At 45.2% G+C, this 16,611-nt stretch overlaps 1 protein-coding gene across 2 annotated transcripts in view; it reads left to right on the top strand.

Annotated features, from left to right (window-relative positions):
• Window positions 1-16,611, top strand: part of pde3b (phosphodiesterase 3B) — a 190,304-nt gene that overhangs the window by 156,046 nt on the left and 17,647 nt on the right. For both annotated transcript variants that reach the window (XR_014619384.1, XM_084307520.1), the window contains exons 8-10: window positions 1,712-1,872; window positions 3,812-3,937; window positions 8,387-8,498. Coding sequence is in view for 1 of the 2 variants with exons in the window: in XM_084307520.1 (XP_084163646.1) it covers window positions 1,712-1,872; window positions 3,812-3,937; window positions 8,387-8,498 (399 nt within the window). In the remaining variant the exon portion in view is untranslated. The remainder of the gene's footprint in view (window positions 1-1,711; window positions 1,873-3,811; window positions 3,938-8,386; window positions 8,499-16,611) is intronic.

The raw sequence follows: 16,611 nt of genomic DNA, 5'->3' as shown, positions 1-16,611 counted from the left end.
TGTGAGTTTCTTAGGTGGATAAAAAACAACATTTTGGACATTATCCAACTTTATACTTTCTTAATCCACTGTAAATCAAACATTACCAATGTAAACAGTCACACAATACAGCAAATGCAATCCTCATATCCACTCGTAGTCCAGAATTAGGTCAACCCCCCCCCCCCCCCCCCCCTGCTGGTCCTGTCTGCCCCCCCCCCCCCCCCCCCCCCCCCCCTCCCTGCTGGTCCTGTCAGCCCCCCCCCACCCGGGCAGGCCACCCCTCCCTGCTGGTCCTGTCAGCCCCCCCCCCCCCCCCCCCCCAGCCGGGCAGGCCACCCCTCCCTGCTGGTCCTGTCAGCCCCCCCCAGCCGAGCAGGCCACCCCTCCCTGCTGTCAGTAAGCTGTCGGTCCCCAGGGTTGAATTGGAAAAGCTGTCTGTTATTGCTACACGCCTCTAACCCCGAGGTTAATGCTGCCACCTGCTGGATATCCATCAAACCACACACACACGCACGCACGCACGCACGCACGCACACACACACACACAGACCACAAATTTGTAGCATGATGGATCATGTATACTGTTTCTTTCCCTAATATCGTGAGAATTGCATTTGATCAATTTACTTACTGAAAGTATTTGATCATTTAAAAGAAAATACTGTTTACTCTCCTCCCCTCTGGGAGGCGCTATAGGAATCTCCGCTCCAAGTCAAGCAGACTCAGGAACAGCTTCTATTCCCTCGGTCTCTGTACCATGATGATAGCCCCTCCGCCCCACACCGTATAAACTCTGAACTCCATTGCCTATATATACCCTGTTACCCATACTGTACAAACTCTGAACTCTGTTGCCTATACTCCATACTCCATGTATACCTGCCTACTGCCTTCACTGTCTACAACTGCCTTACACTGTAATCATAACTACCTACCTCAAACTATAATAATAATAAACGTTATTTATATACTGTAGCACCTTTCATACAAGAATTGCAGCTCAAAGTGCTTCACAGCACAGGCACAAAAAGTGCTGAACATATCAAAATCACATCGTTTTTTCACATTAGGCCACTTTGTTTATTGTTTTTATTCTATGGCAGTTTTAAAATAGACAATAATAAAAAGAGTATAGTCTAACCATATAACGTTGTATCATAGCATGTACAATAATGCTGTACATACCGTATTTATATATATATTTACTACTACTTTAAAACTCTGTAGTGTACATACATCTGATTATCACTATCATCATTACTCAGTAGTACTAATTTACAGCCAGTTTAATACATTTTTATTTGTTAGGTATAAAGTACATGTACATTGCAGTGAAATGTGTGGTGCAGTATGAGCCCCTGAGATTGTGCTTCATACAGTAAAAAAGTAAAAAGAATAAAGTCCAAACACTATACAAAATGCAAACAATGAGGTACACAAATGCAAAAAAAAAAAAAAAAAAGCTTAATGCAAACATGAGGTATGAATTTAGTGCAAATTGTATATTACTATTGCACTTTACGGTTACATTTGCACTCTGGTTGGATGCCAAACTTTTCGTTGTACAGTACTTGTGCTGTATAATGACAATAAATTTAAATCGAATCTAATCTAATACACACTGAGTTTAAACACGTGTTCTGAATAGAGTTTGATAGAAGAGCACTAACGGTATATAATAAAGTACACGCTACATAATGTTGTCTTGTGTGTGTTGGTGCGTATGCAGCAGGGGAGGGGTCAGAGTTCATGGGGGAGCCTCTGATCCGGGAGGAGAGCGTGGAGATGGAGCCTTCGGGGAGTCCAGACACTGCAGGGAGCCCGGGGCGGGCGGAGGAGGAGGAGGAGGAGAGGAGAAGGAGGAGGAGGAGGAGGAGCATGGAGCAGCAGGTACATTCCTACCTCCTGGGGCCTTACCCGGGGATAAAGGATCATACCACGTATTTTCAACCTATAGACGCTATTGTCATTCAGTACAACAGGGCAACGCATGCAAGAGATGAAGACACAAAACATGTCCTCCCAGAGTCAGTGAAAGACATGTTTGACATTTGCACGGTTGTCCCGTTTGTTTGAATGCACAGCCGGGAGAACTGCGGTCAACTTGAGCAGCCGAAACATTTATAAAAAAAAAACACAACTTTATGATCCAGTTGAGATTTTTGTCAGAATGTGTGAGAATATGAAGCCAGATGATAGAAACATAGTCTAGGTGGAAAACAACCCAAATCATCCTTTAACGATACCCGGACTCAGCGGCGTCGCAACAGAGTAACGGTATTGAATCATACTAGCAAACAATTTCCAAGATTGGCCTCTTAACAATGTAGCAACATTAGCTGCTGGTAGACGACAGACCTTACAGTAGCTGAGGTGCGTGGAGAGACGTTTTTTCAGGCTAATGCAAGCCTCGATTTGTTTCCACCGCTAGCTTAAAGGAACACGTCAACATTTTGGGAAATTAGCTTACCGTCTTCTCCAGAGCGAGACAAGAAGATAGACACCAGTTTCCTCTCTGTGCGTTCAGGAGAAAGCCATCTGGCTGCATGTTAGCCTAGCTTAGCACAATGAATGGAAGCGGACAGTGCCGGTAGGGACAGGCTAGGCATTGTCCAACTAAGTCAAGTCAAGTCAAGAGTTTTATTTGTCACGGCATACAAGTATACAATGAAATGCGGGTGGTCTTGCCCGCAACGATGTGCAATACAGTGGTACAACATGTAATAGAATCCAATAAAAAACAACATTGTGCAATAAACGGGTAACAGGTAACATGGTGGGACATCTCGGTATCTGTACATAGTTATTTACAGGGCATATAGGACATGCTAGGTAGCTTAGGTAGTGCAATACACTGTTACTGTTGTTATACTAATATTAAAGTGACCTTTCCTTTTTGGCCATAAGTGTGGGCGTGTGCGGCATGAGTGTGTGTCTGCTAACACCTCTCCCGAAGGCTAACCGGCACTGTCCGCTTCCATTCATTGTGTTAAGCTAGGCTAACATGCAGCCAGATAGCTTAAGCGGTATCTTATCTGCTTGCCTCTCTCTGGAGAAGACGATAAGATAATTTCCCAAAATGTTGGCGTGTTCCTTTAAACAAAATCACATTGTGTTGAAATCAGAAGTTGTCATCGGTGGCCCCAGACCTCTCTGTTGTGAAAACCATGCAGTTGTGATGCAGAGAGTCGACTCACCATGCAGTTGTGGTGCAGTGAGTCAGTTACGCTCTGTGTGCTAATTCAGCGGTGTCTTTAATCGTGTCATTTTTGGAACCTTTTGTCAATTTTAAATCCATAACGCGATTTGCAATGTTTTTTTTCTTCTTTTATAGTGCTGGTATCGCAATGTCTGAGTGTGTGGCGTGCATGTATGATTTTGTGTTTATGTGATGCAAGTGTTTTTAATGTGCATACTGTTTCAGTTTCAGTTTAAAAAGGACAGTACACATTATTAATCAACATTACTGTAAATGTGCCAGTTTTAGCCAGCTGGCTAATTCACAACTATAGTCCTTTTGGCAAGATGTTATGAAACAATACACCTAAAACAGAAGCATTCAAAGTAAAATACAATATTTACATTACAACACAATCCAACATGATACTAGTAAAAGCAATAATAAAAAAAACACAATGAACGCATTAAAAGTGGTCACATGTTTGATTTGTTAATAGCCAGGTCTTGAGTTTTTTTTTGTAAAGGTGTGGTAGGTAGCACAGTATCTTATTTCAGTTGGTAGGATGTTCCAAAACTGAGTGGCTCTGATTGCAAAACAGCAAGCAAAATACTGTGTTTAATGTGAATAAAGTGTATTGTGTCGTTGTAGGAGTTTAGCCTGGACCCCATGCTGGAGGACCACGACGGCCTCATGGAGAAGATCAACAGCTGGAACTTCCAGATCTTTGACCTGATGGACCGAACAGGAGGGAAGACTGGGAGGATCCTCAGCTATGTCAGTACTGCGACCATAAACCACCCGTCTACTGGTCGTTAATCAGAAAAACATCATGTATCGCACATTACATGTTACTTGCTCAATGGCTAGAGTTCCATACAGTCAATAAAACCATATATGTACAGCAGGGGTGTAACGGTACCTGTATTCATCCCGCAACATCACGGCACGGTACGTGCAGCCGTACGAAGAATACCAGTTATTCTGCTCCTGGTGCAGTGTGCTGTGCACCTGTCGCCACAAGGTGGTGCTAAATGATAATCATAATAAACGTCTGTGAGTGCGACCCTGGTCAGGAGGTGAAGGGTCAGAGAGCAGAGGTCGATCTAAATATATGCGATAGATAAAGATAGTAGCCGTGGCAACGATCAATCGTTATTATACTAACGTTATAGTTCAAAATGGCAAACATTCGGAGTTATCTTTGCGTCTGTTATTATGCAACAAGAAGCAAAAATGCAAAGCTGATTCTAAATGAGTCGTGCGTCATTTTGGAATCATTAGCGTTATGTCATCCGTGACAGCAAGTGGACTTAAGCCAAAATAACGAGCGGAATAGCCAGGCTTTTTCAATCAGCAAGAAGAGCAATTTATTTTTATTACCAACTTTCTTGGCAAGGATTGGGTGGAAAATATGCGTCACAGTCAGGTAGCACCAGGGGACAAGGCTACTACATTAGGTACGACACAGAGATTTGTTTTGACAACCTGTAATAAGCAGCAGTGCCGGTCTGTGTCTCCCGAGGGCGACCGGGTTTGGATTCTGAGTGACATAATCTCAGTTCTGCATAGACCACCGCAACACTTATTACCGGTATTCTGAAATCATGGGAGAGAGAGCGGGGGGAGAAAATTAAGTGAAAGTGGATGAGAGCCTTGACATTAAGTGGTTGTAGCCACGGCTGTGGGGGTGCTGGAGACATGATCCAATAGACCGATATTGTCCAACTCTTAATTTCCGATACCGATATCAACCGATATCAACCGATACCGATATATGCAGGGTTTCCCCCCCCCAAAAAATGGAATCATTTCAGGTAATTAACATTACATATCTCTTGTTGTGGAATTAACAGAACATTATGCATACTTTTGACAAGAAATAAAATCAGAATTTGTTCTTACTTGCTTGCCTGGGTAAATAAAGGTTATAGAAATGTAAAAAAAAAAAAGAAAGAAAAAGAAAAATTTAAACCGATACCGATATTTTCCGATATCACATTTTAATGCCGATATCGGCCGATAATATCGGTAGGCCGATAATATCGGACATCCCTACTCACAATAGATACACAACAAAAAACACCTTAACACTTTAATCGCCGATGACGTGTTTAGACTCGCGATCATTAGCAGGACTCTATCTCAACACACTGGATAATCAATCGCTCGCCCTAACTCAATAAACAACGTTATTTGGACGTATATAGTATTATACAACCTGGAAATGGTTCATCAGGATCAACATCCCATAATCGAAAACTGTCTACTCCACGCTGATCGTCCAACGGCGCGAGGAAGATACGGTGAGTTTCAACGTTATTTTCGAACGTATTCTATACTAACTGATCTGATGATCATATGACCCACACTAGATGAATGGTATAACGTTGCCCACGGAATTATAAACGCCCCCTCGCCCATCCGGTCAATATCAGATGATACGTAGTAACTTCTAGAAGTACCTCCAGTTGAAATTTTTTATCTCGCACCGATCGCTACCAAACTGTATTTGATCATCAATATAATGCATTTGGGGCTATAAATCAAGTTCTGAAGAAAGCTGCAGAAAACGATAAAAACATACTTATACTTTAGACCATATTTTAGTATGAATATGTGAATGAAAAAGTATATCGTTGCTACACCCTGAACAATGGATATAGGACATTGAATGGGCCATAATAATGTCAATTTAGCAATAGAATTTAAAAAGTTATAGCCCTGCAAAGAAGGGGAACTTCTCCATAGACAAATAGAGCTGGCTAGGGATGGTAAATTATGAATTTAACCATGGCGATCAAAGTGTTAAAATCCACAAGTTTGCAACATCCCCAGACTTTCCCCGGTGAAGATAAGGAACAACTCCCAAAAACCTAGCAATAGGGGAAAAAAACTCTGATGGGCAATTCATATGGGATCCTCCCCCATCAGGGAGTCGGTGATATATGGTGTTGCTATGGATGATAGATGGATGGATGGAGAATAGAACAAGCGAAATGTATATGCATATACAGTATGTAATATAAACACACGTATACATACATAGTAGCAATAGTATCTAAAGTATATAAGAATGTTTTTTAATTCAAATAATTATAGATCTAAGAACAAAGAAAGCGCTGGTGTGAAAAATAAGAGGATGGCTCGAGGTCACTCTCCCCAGGGGGCAGGAGAACCACTCAGATCCAGTTGAAGTAGATGCCAAAGCAGACGGGGCCAAACCCACTGTTGTGTTTACTGCTTGATACACTGCAGGGCCAGGCTGACAACAGAACAATAGTGGCAGCATGGTGTTAGCACATGGAGAAACATCTACATGAGTGCTCTAGGGAGTTTGTTAAAGTTTCCTTAAACAATTGAATTGAAATAAACGTTTCCATATTTAAGGTTTTTTGTAGTGTGTTCCAGCTATCAGCTGCTGCATACTGAAAGGAGGAACGGCCTTGTGAGGAGTTGGCATGGGGGGCGTTTACCAGGATATGTGTGGCTGACCGGGTGTGTCCTCAGGGTGTCCTCAGGGTGTCCTCAGAGTGTCCTCAGGGTGTCCTCAGGGTGTCCGAGTGTCCTCAGAGTGTCCTCAGGGTGTCCTCAGAGTGTCCTCAGGGTGTCCTCAGGGTGTCCTCAGGCTGTCCTCAGGGTGTCCTCAGGGTGTCCTCAGGGTGTCCTCAGGCTGTCCTCAGGCTGTCCTCAGGGTGTCCGAGTGTCCTCAGGCTGTCCTCAGGCTGTCCTCAGGGTGTGTCCTCAGGGTGTGTCCTCAGGGTGTGTCCTCAGGCTGTCCTCAGGGTGTCCGAGTGTCCTCAGGCTGTCCTCAGGCTGTCCTCAGGGTGTGTCCTCAGGGTGTCCTCAGGGTGTGTCCTCAGGCTGTCCTCAGGGTGTCCGAGTGTCCTCAGGCTGTCCTCAGGCTGTCCTCAGGGTGTCCGAGTGTCCTCAGGCTGTCCTCAGGGTGTCCGAGTGTCCTCAGGCTGTCCTCAGGGTGTGTCCTCAGGCTGTCCTCAGGGTGTCCGAGTGTCCTCAGGCTGTCCTCAGGGTGTGTCCTCAGGGTGTCCGAGTGTCCTCAGGCTGTCCTCAGGCTGTCCTCAGGGTGTGTCCTCAGGGTGTCCTCAGGGTGTGTCCTCAGGCTGTCCTCAGGGTGTCCTCAGGGTGTCCGAGTGTCCTCAGGCTGTCCTCAGGCTGTCCTCAGGCTGTCCTCAGGCTGTCCTCAGGGTGTCCTCAGGGTGTCCTCAGGGTGTCCGAGTGTCCTCAGGCTGTCCTCAGGGTGTCCTCAGGGTGTCCTCAGGGTGTCCTCAGGGTGTCCGAGTGTCCTCAGGGTGTCCTCAGGCTGTCCTCAGGGTGTCCTCAGGCTGTCCTCAGGCTGTCCTCAGGCTGTCCTCAGGCTGTCCTCAGGGTGTCCTCAGGGTGTCCTCAGGGTGTCCTCAGGGTGTCCGAGTGTCCTCAGGGTGTCCGAGTGTCCTCAGGGTGTCCTCAGGGTGTCCTCAGGGTGTTCTCAGGGTGTCCTCAGGCTGTCCTCAGGGTGTCCTCAGGGTGTCCGAGTGTCCTCAGGGTGTCCTCCTCTCTGAGCCAGCGCACTTGAAACTTCAGCAACTTGACGGCAAATAGGAATGATGATAAGTGTTGCGTCTTCATAGTTAAAGACGGCAGAGGCTGAGTACTTCCTCACGATGATGTATTACATTCGCACTCCCAAGTGGATTTACTCTACAACTGTGAATATACATGGTTCTGTCCAAGATATTTAAAAAAGGACTTATTATTAGGGATGCTCGATATTGGCTTTTTTACCGATACCGATATACCGATATTGTCCAACTCTTAATTTCCGATACCGATATCAACCGATACCGATATATGCAGGGTTTCCCCCCCAAAAAACTGATTAATTTCAGGTAATTAACATTACATATCTCTTGTTGTGGAATTAACACAACATTATGCATACTTTTGACAATAAATAAAATCTGAATTTGTTCTTACTTGCTTGCCTGGGTAAATAAAGGTTCTAGAAATGTAAAATAAATGTAAAATATTTTTTTTAACCGATACCGATATTTTCCGATATCACATTTTAATGCCGATATCGGCCGATAATATCGGTAGGCCGATAATATTGGACATCCCTACTTATTATGGTTCTTCGTCTCGAGGGTTCAATTGTAGGAGGCGACGAGTGTCTCGTGTCCTGCTCACGTCTTACTGAAGTGGATTGTGTTGTTGATTTCCCCCCAGGTGACCTACACCCTGTTCCAGGACACGTGTCTGTTTGAGATCTTTAAGATCCCTGTGAGGGAGTTCATGATGTACTTCGGTGCTCTGGAGAACGGCTACCGGGACATACCCTGTGAGTAGCACACCACCACACTCACGCTCACTTTAAAATGTCCTGAGGCTGATGTTAGCTAAGTCATAGAAAGAAAAATGGTGTCAGACTTGATCCTCTGTTCAGCACAGACCGTATTTAACACATTCATAGTTTCTATTAAGATTTAGGGCTAGATTTCACAATGCTGATTTTAAGGCTGTGATCACATCGGACGCCTTCTTCTTGCACTCAAACGTGAGGTGCGGCGGTGGACACGGATAATCTAAAGTGCACAGGGTGCAACGAGTGATACCACTGATTACTGTTGCTACCTCAGCTAACGTTACATAAGTGACATACATTACTACTGATTACTGTTGCTACCTCAGCTAACGTTACATAAGTGACATACATTACTACTGATTACTGTTGCTACCTCAGCTAACGTTACATAAGTGACATACATTACTACTGATTACTGTTGCTACCTCAGCTAACGTTACATAAGTGACATACATTACTACTGATTACTGTTGCTACCTCAGCTAACATTACATAAGTGACATACATTACTACCGATTACTGTTGCTACCTCAGCTAACGTTACATAAGTGACATACATTACTACTGATTACTGTTGCTACCTCAGCTAACGTTACATAAGTGACACACATTACTACTGATTACCGTTGCTGGGGAGCATGTCTATGTTCCCCGGGTCCTATGTTCCCCGCTCCCGAAAAAGCGACAGAGTTGTGTAAGGGTGTAGATGGTGCAACAGATTTGCACGTAGGCCTATCAATGCAATTAAATAGAATGGCACTGGTAGTAGGCCTATTCATAACAAACAGCTTGCACCAGGTGCTATGTAGTATAATATGCGCTCGCACTGGTTAGACTAGGCTATGTAACATACATTACTTGCAGTGCATTAGTGCATGGTTGGGGATTAATGACAAAATCAATAATGATTAATATATTAAAATTGTTTATTGAAATGCGGGACATTGACTTTCATCAACAAGGTAGCATAATATTGTTGGGTGAAAAAACTTTGAAAACGATTGTGGGTCATGCGCATGCGCGCGCAAGCGCAGGACCGCTGGTAGCACAATTCTGGTGTGCAGCAGAACACCTGCCCTCAAGTGTAAATGAACATCTCTCGCTCATGCCATCAGCTGTTTCGTTGTTCTGTTTCTTATTTCAAATGACCGAAATAGATAAAACCTCAGATGATCGATGGGATGAGAAATAAAACAGGCGAATAGTTGGTATGTATGTACCTACATATACATGTAATAAAACACATGTACATGCAATGGCAACTGGGGTTCATAGGAACATTTTTGAAATATTTAAATAGAATAACAACTAAAGAAAAGGCATAGGGAAACGAGCACTAGTATGACAATGTAGGAGTGCGGAACAAACGGACTGCCAGGCGGTTGTTGGATGCAATACACGTGAAGTGTGGTCCGGTTTCCCTCCTATTTCGACTACAAATGTCTTGTCCCCTGTCTCCAGAACACGAAAAGGCCCCTCATATGGTGGCCGTAGTGGCGACCGATGGGCATCATGGCGGACAAAGACGTACTTTTCTGTATGGAGATCAGGTGGAATATAAGCCTGGGGCACAATGTGCTGTGACGTAGGCACCGGCCTAAATACCTTGGCATTGTCCAGAAAAACAGACCGTTGGTGGCCAGCAGACCAAGGCATTGTGGTGTTGGGTATGAAATCCCCGGGGACTCGCAATGGCTGCCCATAAACCAGTTCGGCTGAGGAGGACTGAAGATCTTCCTTAGGGGCTGATCGGAGGCCCAGCATGACCCACGGAAGTCTGTCAACCCACCCATTGTCCCGGAGACTGGTCCTGAATGCAGCCTTCATTGACCTTCACCCCGAGACCCTGGGCCACAGCATTCCAGAGCTCCGATGTGAACTGAGGCCCCCGGTCGGAGGTTATGTCCGATGGAGCACCAAAACGGGCAACCCAGGTGCCGATGAATGCTCGTGCAATGTCGGCAGATGTAGTTGAAGACAGCGGAACGGCCTCTGGCCAATGAGTCGTCCTGTCAATCATGGTAAGGAGGTGGGTGCAACCGTGTGATGGCGGCAGTGGCCCAACCAAGTCTATGTGCACATGATCAAACCGCCTTTCAGGCACATTGAAAGGGGTTAGTGGGGCCTTGGTGTGGCGGTGCACCTTGGCCCATTGACACTCCAGACAAGCATTAGCCCAATCTCGAACATCCTTTTTAAGACCGTGCCAGACGAACTTGGCTGCCACCAACTGCTGAGACGGTTTCCCGCCCGGGTGAGAAAGGCAGTGAAGGGCGTGGAAAACCTGCCTCCTCCAAGCGGCAGGGACAACAGGGCGAGGCTTCCCAAGTGAGATGTCACACAGGAGCGTGGAACCAGTGTCATTAAAAGAGATGTCCACCAACTGAAGACTTGTATCGGTGGTCCTACATGCCTGGATGTCCTTGTCAGAAAGCTGATCGGCTGCCATCTGTGCATAATCAATCCTGAGGTGGACCGTACTGATGATAGCACGAAAGAGGGAGTCAGCAACAGGGTTGTTCTTCCCGGCAACATGTTGGATGTCTGTTGTAAACTCCGAGATGGAGGACAACTGGCGTTGCTGGCGAGCTGACCATGGCTCTGAGACCTTGGCCATAGCAAAGGTCAATGGTTTGTGATCGACGAATGCTGTGAATGGTCGGCCCTCCAACAGGAAACGGAAATGCTGTACCGCCAGATAGAGGCTGAGGAGCTCCCGGTCGAAGGTGCTGTAATTGCGCTCACTGGCTCTGAGCTGCCGACTAAAAAAGGCGAGGGGTTGCCAGTGACTATCGACTAGCTGCTCATACACTGCCGCAACAGCATAATCCGATGCGTCGGTTGTGAGAGCGATCGGCGCCTCAGGTAATGGGTGCGCCAACATGGCCGCCCTAGCTAGGGCTTGCTTGGTGTTTTTAAAAGCTCCATCCATCTCCTCTGTCCAAGTGAGAGTGAGCTTATCAGGTTTGCCCTCGAGTGCCTCATAGAGGGGTTGCATGAGCTGGGCTGCCCCAGGCACAAAGCGATGGAAAAAATTCACCCAAAAATGCCTGTAGTGCCCGGACAGTGGGGGGCTGCGGAAACTCACTCACAGCCTGCACTTTCGATGGCAGAGGCACTGCCCCATCCTTTGTGATGCGGTGCCCCAGTAAATAAATTATTTGTAGTCCAAACTGGCACTTGGCTGGGTTAATAATCAAGCCATGCTGACTCAGGCGCTCAAAAAGTGTGCGGAGGTGAACCATGTGTTCAGCGCTGGAAGAGCTGGCGATGAGGATGTCATCTAAGTAAGTGACCAGGAAAGGCAGGTCCCTTAACACACTGTCCATGAGGCACTGAAATGCTTGGGCAGCGTTCTTGAGACCAAAAGGCATGTGGAGGAACTCAAAGAGCCCAAAAGGGGTGATTACCGCGGTCTTGGAAATGTCCTGTGACTGCACCGGCACCTGGTGATAACCACGAACCAGGTAAACCTTAGAAAATATGACCTTCCCCGCCAGGCGAGATGAAAAGTCCTGAATGTGCGGTATAGGATAGCAGTCAGGGGTCGTAGCATCATTCAGGTGCCGATAATCACCACATGGGCGCCAACCTCCGGCGGGCTTTGGCACCATATGGAGTGGCGAGGCCCAGGGGCTATTGGACCGGCGCACGATGCCGAGGCACTCCATTGCCTCAAACTCAGCCTTAGCAATAGCCAGTTTACCTCATTTCCCGACACCTTGGCATGGGGGTAGTTACATGGGGGTAGGCATCTTCTAGCTTTAGAGCCAAACTGTGCATGGTAGAAACACATACCAGTGGGCTTTTGTCTCTGGGCAGGGGCGGGTGCTCTGGACAGGGCAGCAGCAACAGCAGGGGGCGGAGAGTCATCCACCTGGTACACAATAGTATTAGCCACCTGACACTGTTGTGTAGCAGAGAAAAACTTATCAGCCTCTTTAGCCAATGCACAATAGTCTTTAATGTGAGAGTTAGCCAAAGCCGACCACACTTGCCATGGTAGCTGCTGTAGGAATAGCTCCTTAAAGATAAAACAAGGCTTGTGGTTGCCTGGTAGTAGAGCCAACATTCGATCCATTAACATTCGATCCGATGGTTTAGCATCGCCCAGGCCCGGCAAAGACGGTAGCTGACGTGCATGCTCAGACTCCGTCTGACCAAAAGTTTCTAGCAGAACGTCTTTCAGTGTGTCGTACTTACTTCCATCCTCTGGAGGATTCCCGAGCAGATGTGCTACTCTGGATGCGGTAGCACCGACGAGCGCCGATACCACGTAATAGTACTTTGTATCATCCTCCGTGATCCTCCGTATAGCAAACTGCGCCTCTGTTTGCGCGAACCAAACTGCAGCCTGCTGCTCCCAGAACTCTGGTAGCTTGATTGCTACAGCGTTAACACTCATGTTTGCTTGTTAAAAAATGTAATCCAGTCCTTGGAAGCGTCCAAAAACTATATTCAAGGGTCACCAATGTAGGAGTACGGAACAAACGGACTGCCAGACGGTTGTTGGATGCAATACACGTGAAGTGCAATGTTTACTTCCACCTCCTTAATACAATCTAATACGTCATCACGTCAACCCGTGTGACTACATACACAACGTCAATGCCCTCTAACCACACCCTGTGCATAACATTGAACATGGATGTGACAGAATGTGAATGTGAATTATATTGTCCATTATTGTCCCCCACAACAATAAGATAAAGGCTTGGAGCTCAAAATATCAATGCTATTTTGTAAATAATAATAATCATTATAATTGTGTAGCCTACCGTTGCTACCTCAGCTGATGTTACATAAGTTACATATATTACTATTGATTACCGTTGCTACCTTAGCAAACGTTACATACTGTACATTTGTTGGAACAAGGTTAGTTGGAAACTGCCCAAATTAGCGATTATCGATTACCGTAATTCCTCTAATAGTAACCCCGGCTTGTATTTGTTTCAACTGTAGCGGATACCAGGCTTGTATTAGGAGGAGGCATGTATAAGAGAGAGGCCTATATTTCTAATTTTCAAACAGATCATAATGAATAAATCAACATTTTGTGTCAGTTTGAACCCAGTAAAATGTACTGGGTTCATTTATTGAAACCAAGTACTGTATGAAATACGGTAGTAAACAGTGCAATTACAGGTGGTCAAAAAAAGTTAAATAAAGTAAAATAGTGCAATCACAATACTGGTATAATAATAATAATAATAATAATAACTTTGTTTTATACAATTCTGAGGTAGGCTTACTCTCTTGGTAAACATTAACACCATACCATTATATGGTATTTACTGCCAGCCAGGCCAGCATATAACAACAATAACAAAATATACCCGGCTTGTATTAGGAGGCCGGCTTATAATTGCTTAGCTCAACAGCGCACCCAGTCATTAATAGAGACCCGGTTTTTAATTGAATACCGGTTACTATTAGAGGAATTACGGTAGTTTGTTTTGCTGTCGATTTCTCTTCAGATATCTCAGACTTGTAATCCCTCCCCTCGGTTGATTTGATTGATCCAGCGACAAGAAGGTGACATTGGCGTTGGTGCGCTCCGCAGCTAAAGTTGAAACTTTTTAAACAGAGTGCCCGAAAAAGCGTCGCTTCAAAAATGTGAGGTGTGTCAAAACCATTGAAAACCATAGAAAAAGGCGCACCCGTGTTCAAAAAGTTAACGCTACCAATGTGATCACAGCTGTTCCAAGGTTGATATTAGCTGATATTAGCCAACTCATAGAAGAATGAATGAATTAAATTTATTTGTATAGTGCTTTTCCAAACTAAATTACAAAGTGCTTTACCTGTTAAAAACAGCAAACATCAGCAAAGGTGAACCTTTTTATAGAAAATAAAACAAGATAAAAAGAGACTAAAAACATTTCAAACCGTATTTTTAGTCAGATTGATAAAACAGTTTAAGCAATCAGAGCTGACCTAAACCCATAACCTTAGGAAAAACATATACAGACGTGTTTTTAAAAGTGACTTAAAAGAGGACACAGACTCTGCTAGCCTAAGATCCAAGGGCAAGGCGTTCCAGAGCATGGGTGCCCGGGCTGCAAAAGTCCCCCCGGGTGACCAGGCTAGTTTTGTAAGGAACCAGGAGGGCCTTATCCGCGGATCTGAGGCAGTGTTCCGGAACATGGGGTTCCAACAAGTCCACAATGTAGCTGGGGGCCAGTCAAGGCGTTCCAGAGCATGGGTGCCCGGGCTGCAAAAGTCCCCCCGGGTGACCAGGCTAGTTTTGTAAGGAACCAGGAGGGCCTTATCCGCGGATCTGAGGCAGTGTTCCGGAACATGGGGTTCCAACAAGTCCACAATGTAGCTGGGGGCCAGTCCATGTAGGGCTTTAAGTAATCAATAACATCTTTAAATCAATTCTGTAACACACAGGCAGCCAGTGTAAAGCAGCCAGGATGGGTGTTATATGGTCACGTTTCCTTGTGTTGGTGAGACCATCTGGAGACGTGATATGGCTTTTTTGTTGATGCCTGAATAGAGGGAGTTACAATAATCTAATTGCGAAGAAATGAAAGCATGTATGACTGTTTCAAGGTCTGCAGAGGACAACAAATATTTTATTTTGACGATGTTCCTGATCTGGTAGTAGCAGGACTGGACTACTTTTGTAACTTTGGTGTTGAAGGATATATCTGGGTCAAATAATACACCCAGGTTGCGGGCTGAGCGTGAGACATTTGAGGCTAAGGTGCCAAGTTCTGAAAGGAAGGAGTGGGTGGAATTTGGGGGGCCGAATATGATTATTTCAGATTTAGCTTCGTTCAGTTGCAGGAAATTCTCTGACATCCATTCCTTGATGTCCGAGAGACAAGCCAGTTGGCGGGGTACGTTTCCTGCGACACCAGGTTTTAGGGGGATATATAGCTGCGTGTCGTCAGCATAACTGTGGAACTGGATGCCATGGTTCCGAATAATGTTGCCAATTGGCAACATATACTATGGTGCACAGTAGGGGACCCATAATCTATCCTTGAGGAACTCCGCACTTGAAATGAGCCTGTGATGAAGAGGCCTCCCCAATTACAGCGGAGAAACTTCTGTCCGTTAAATATGAGCAAAGCCACTCTAAAGCTATGCCGACCAGGTTTTTCAACCTTTCAATTAAAATAAAATTATCGACAGTGTCAAATGCCGAACTGAGATCTAAAAGCAATCAAATTGAGCAGTCACCAGAGTCCGCATTTAATAAAAGATCATTAGTGACTTTTAAAAGTGCTGTTTCAGTGCCGTGCAAATTTTTCTAAAACTGAATTAAAATTCATAAAAGTAATCAATTGGCTTGACCCGATTTTTTTAAAAAGATTCGATAAGAACGGTAGTTTGGGGGGAGCTCCAGTAGCTCACCACGTACCTCGAGCGCTATTTCGGCGCCGGGGACAACCGTGCTCGTCACGGATCTGGGGTTTAGCGAGTTCGAATCCCGGACGGCAGCCGTGCCTTTCCCAGAGTGTCTTCCCCCCCATCTGAACCCCTTCAGCCTGTTTCTGTCGGTCATCCTTGACCAGAATAAATGCGATAAACGCAAAAAAGAGCCAGGGTAATGGCCAAAGTTAAAAAAAAAAAAAAAAAAACGGTAGTTTGGAAATGGTTCTAAAATAATTTAAAACTAGGGGGTCCAGAGATGTTTTTTTCTTAAAAGAGGTTGGACCTGGGGAGCTCCCGTAGCTCACCGCATATCTCGGCGCTATTTCTGCGTCGGGGAAAACCGTGCTCGTCACGGATCTGGGGTACACGAGTTCGATTCCCGGACCCGCCGTATTTTCTCAGAGTGTCTTCCCCTGCTCTACATCCCATTTCAACCTGTTTCTGTCGGTCATGCTTGACCAGAAAAGCGATAAACGCTAAAAAATAAAGTAAAAAAAAAAAAAAGGAGGTTGGACCAGGGCATTTAAAGAATGTGATGTGAATATGCCGGTGGACAGTGAGCAGTTTATAATAGATAGATAGATAGTTGTATACCTTTTACACAGTTTGGCTTTGAAATGTTTTGGAAACCATTTCGATTCCTTAAAATGGTGATATATTAGATATTTAGAAAAATTATTGAACCATGTTGATGGTG

The sequence above is a fragment of the Notolepis coatsorum genome (assembly GCF_963971535.1).
Source record: "Notolepis coatsorum genome assembly, chromosome: 2".
Classification (NCBI taxonomy): Eukaryota; Metazoa; Chordata; class Actinopteri; order Aulopiformes; family Paralepididae; genus Notolepis; species Notolepis coatsorum.
This window is presented reverse-complemented; position numbering and strand designations above follow the sequence as displayed.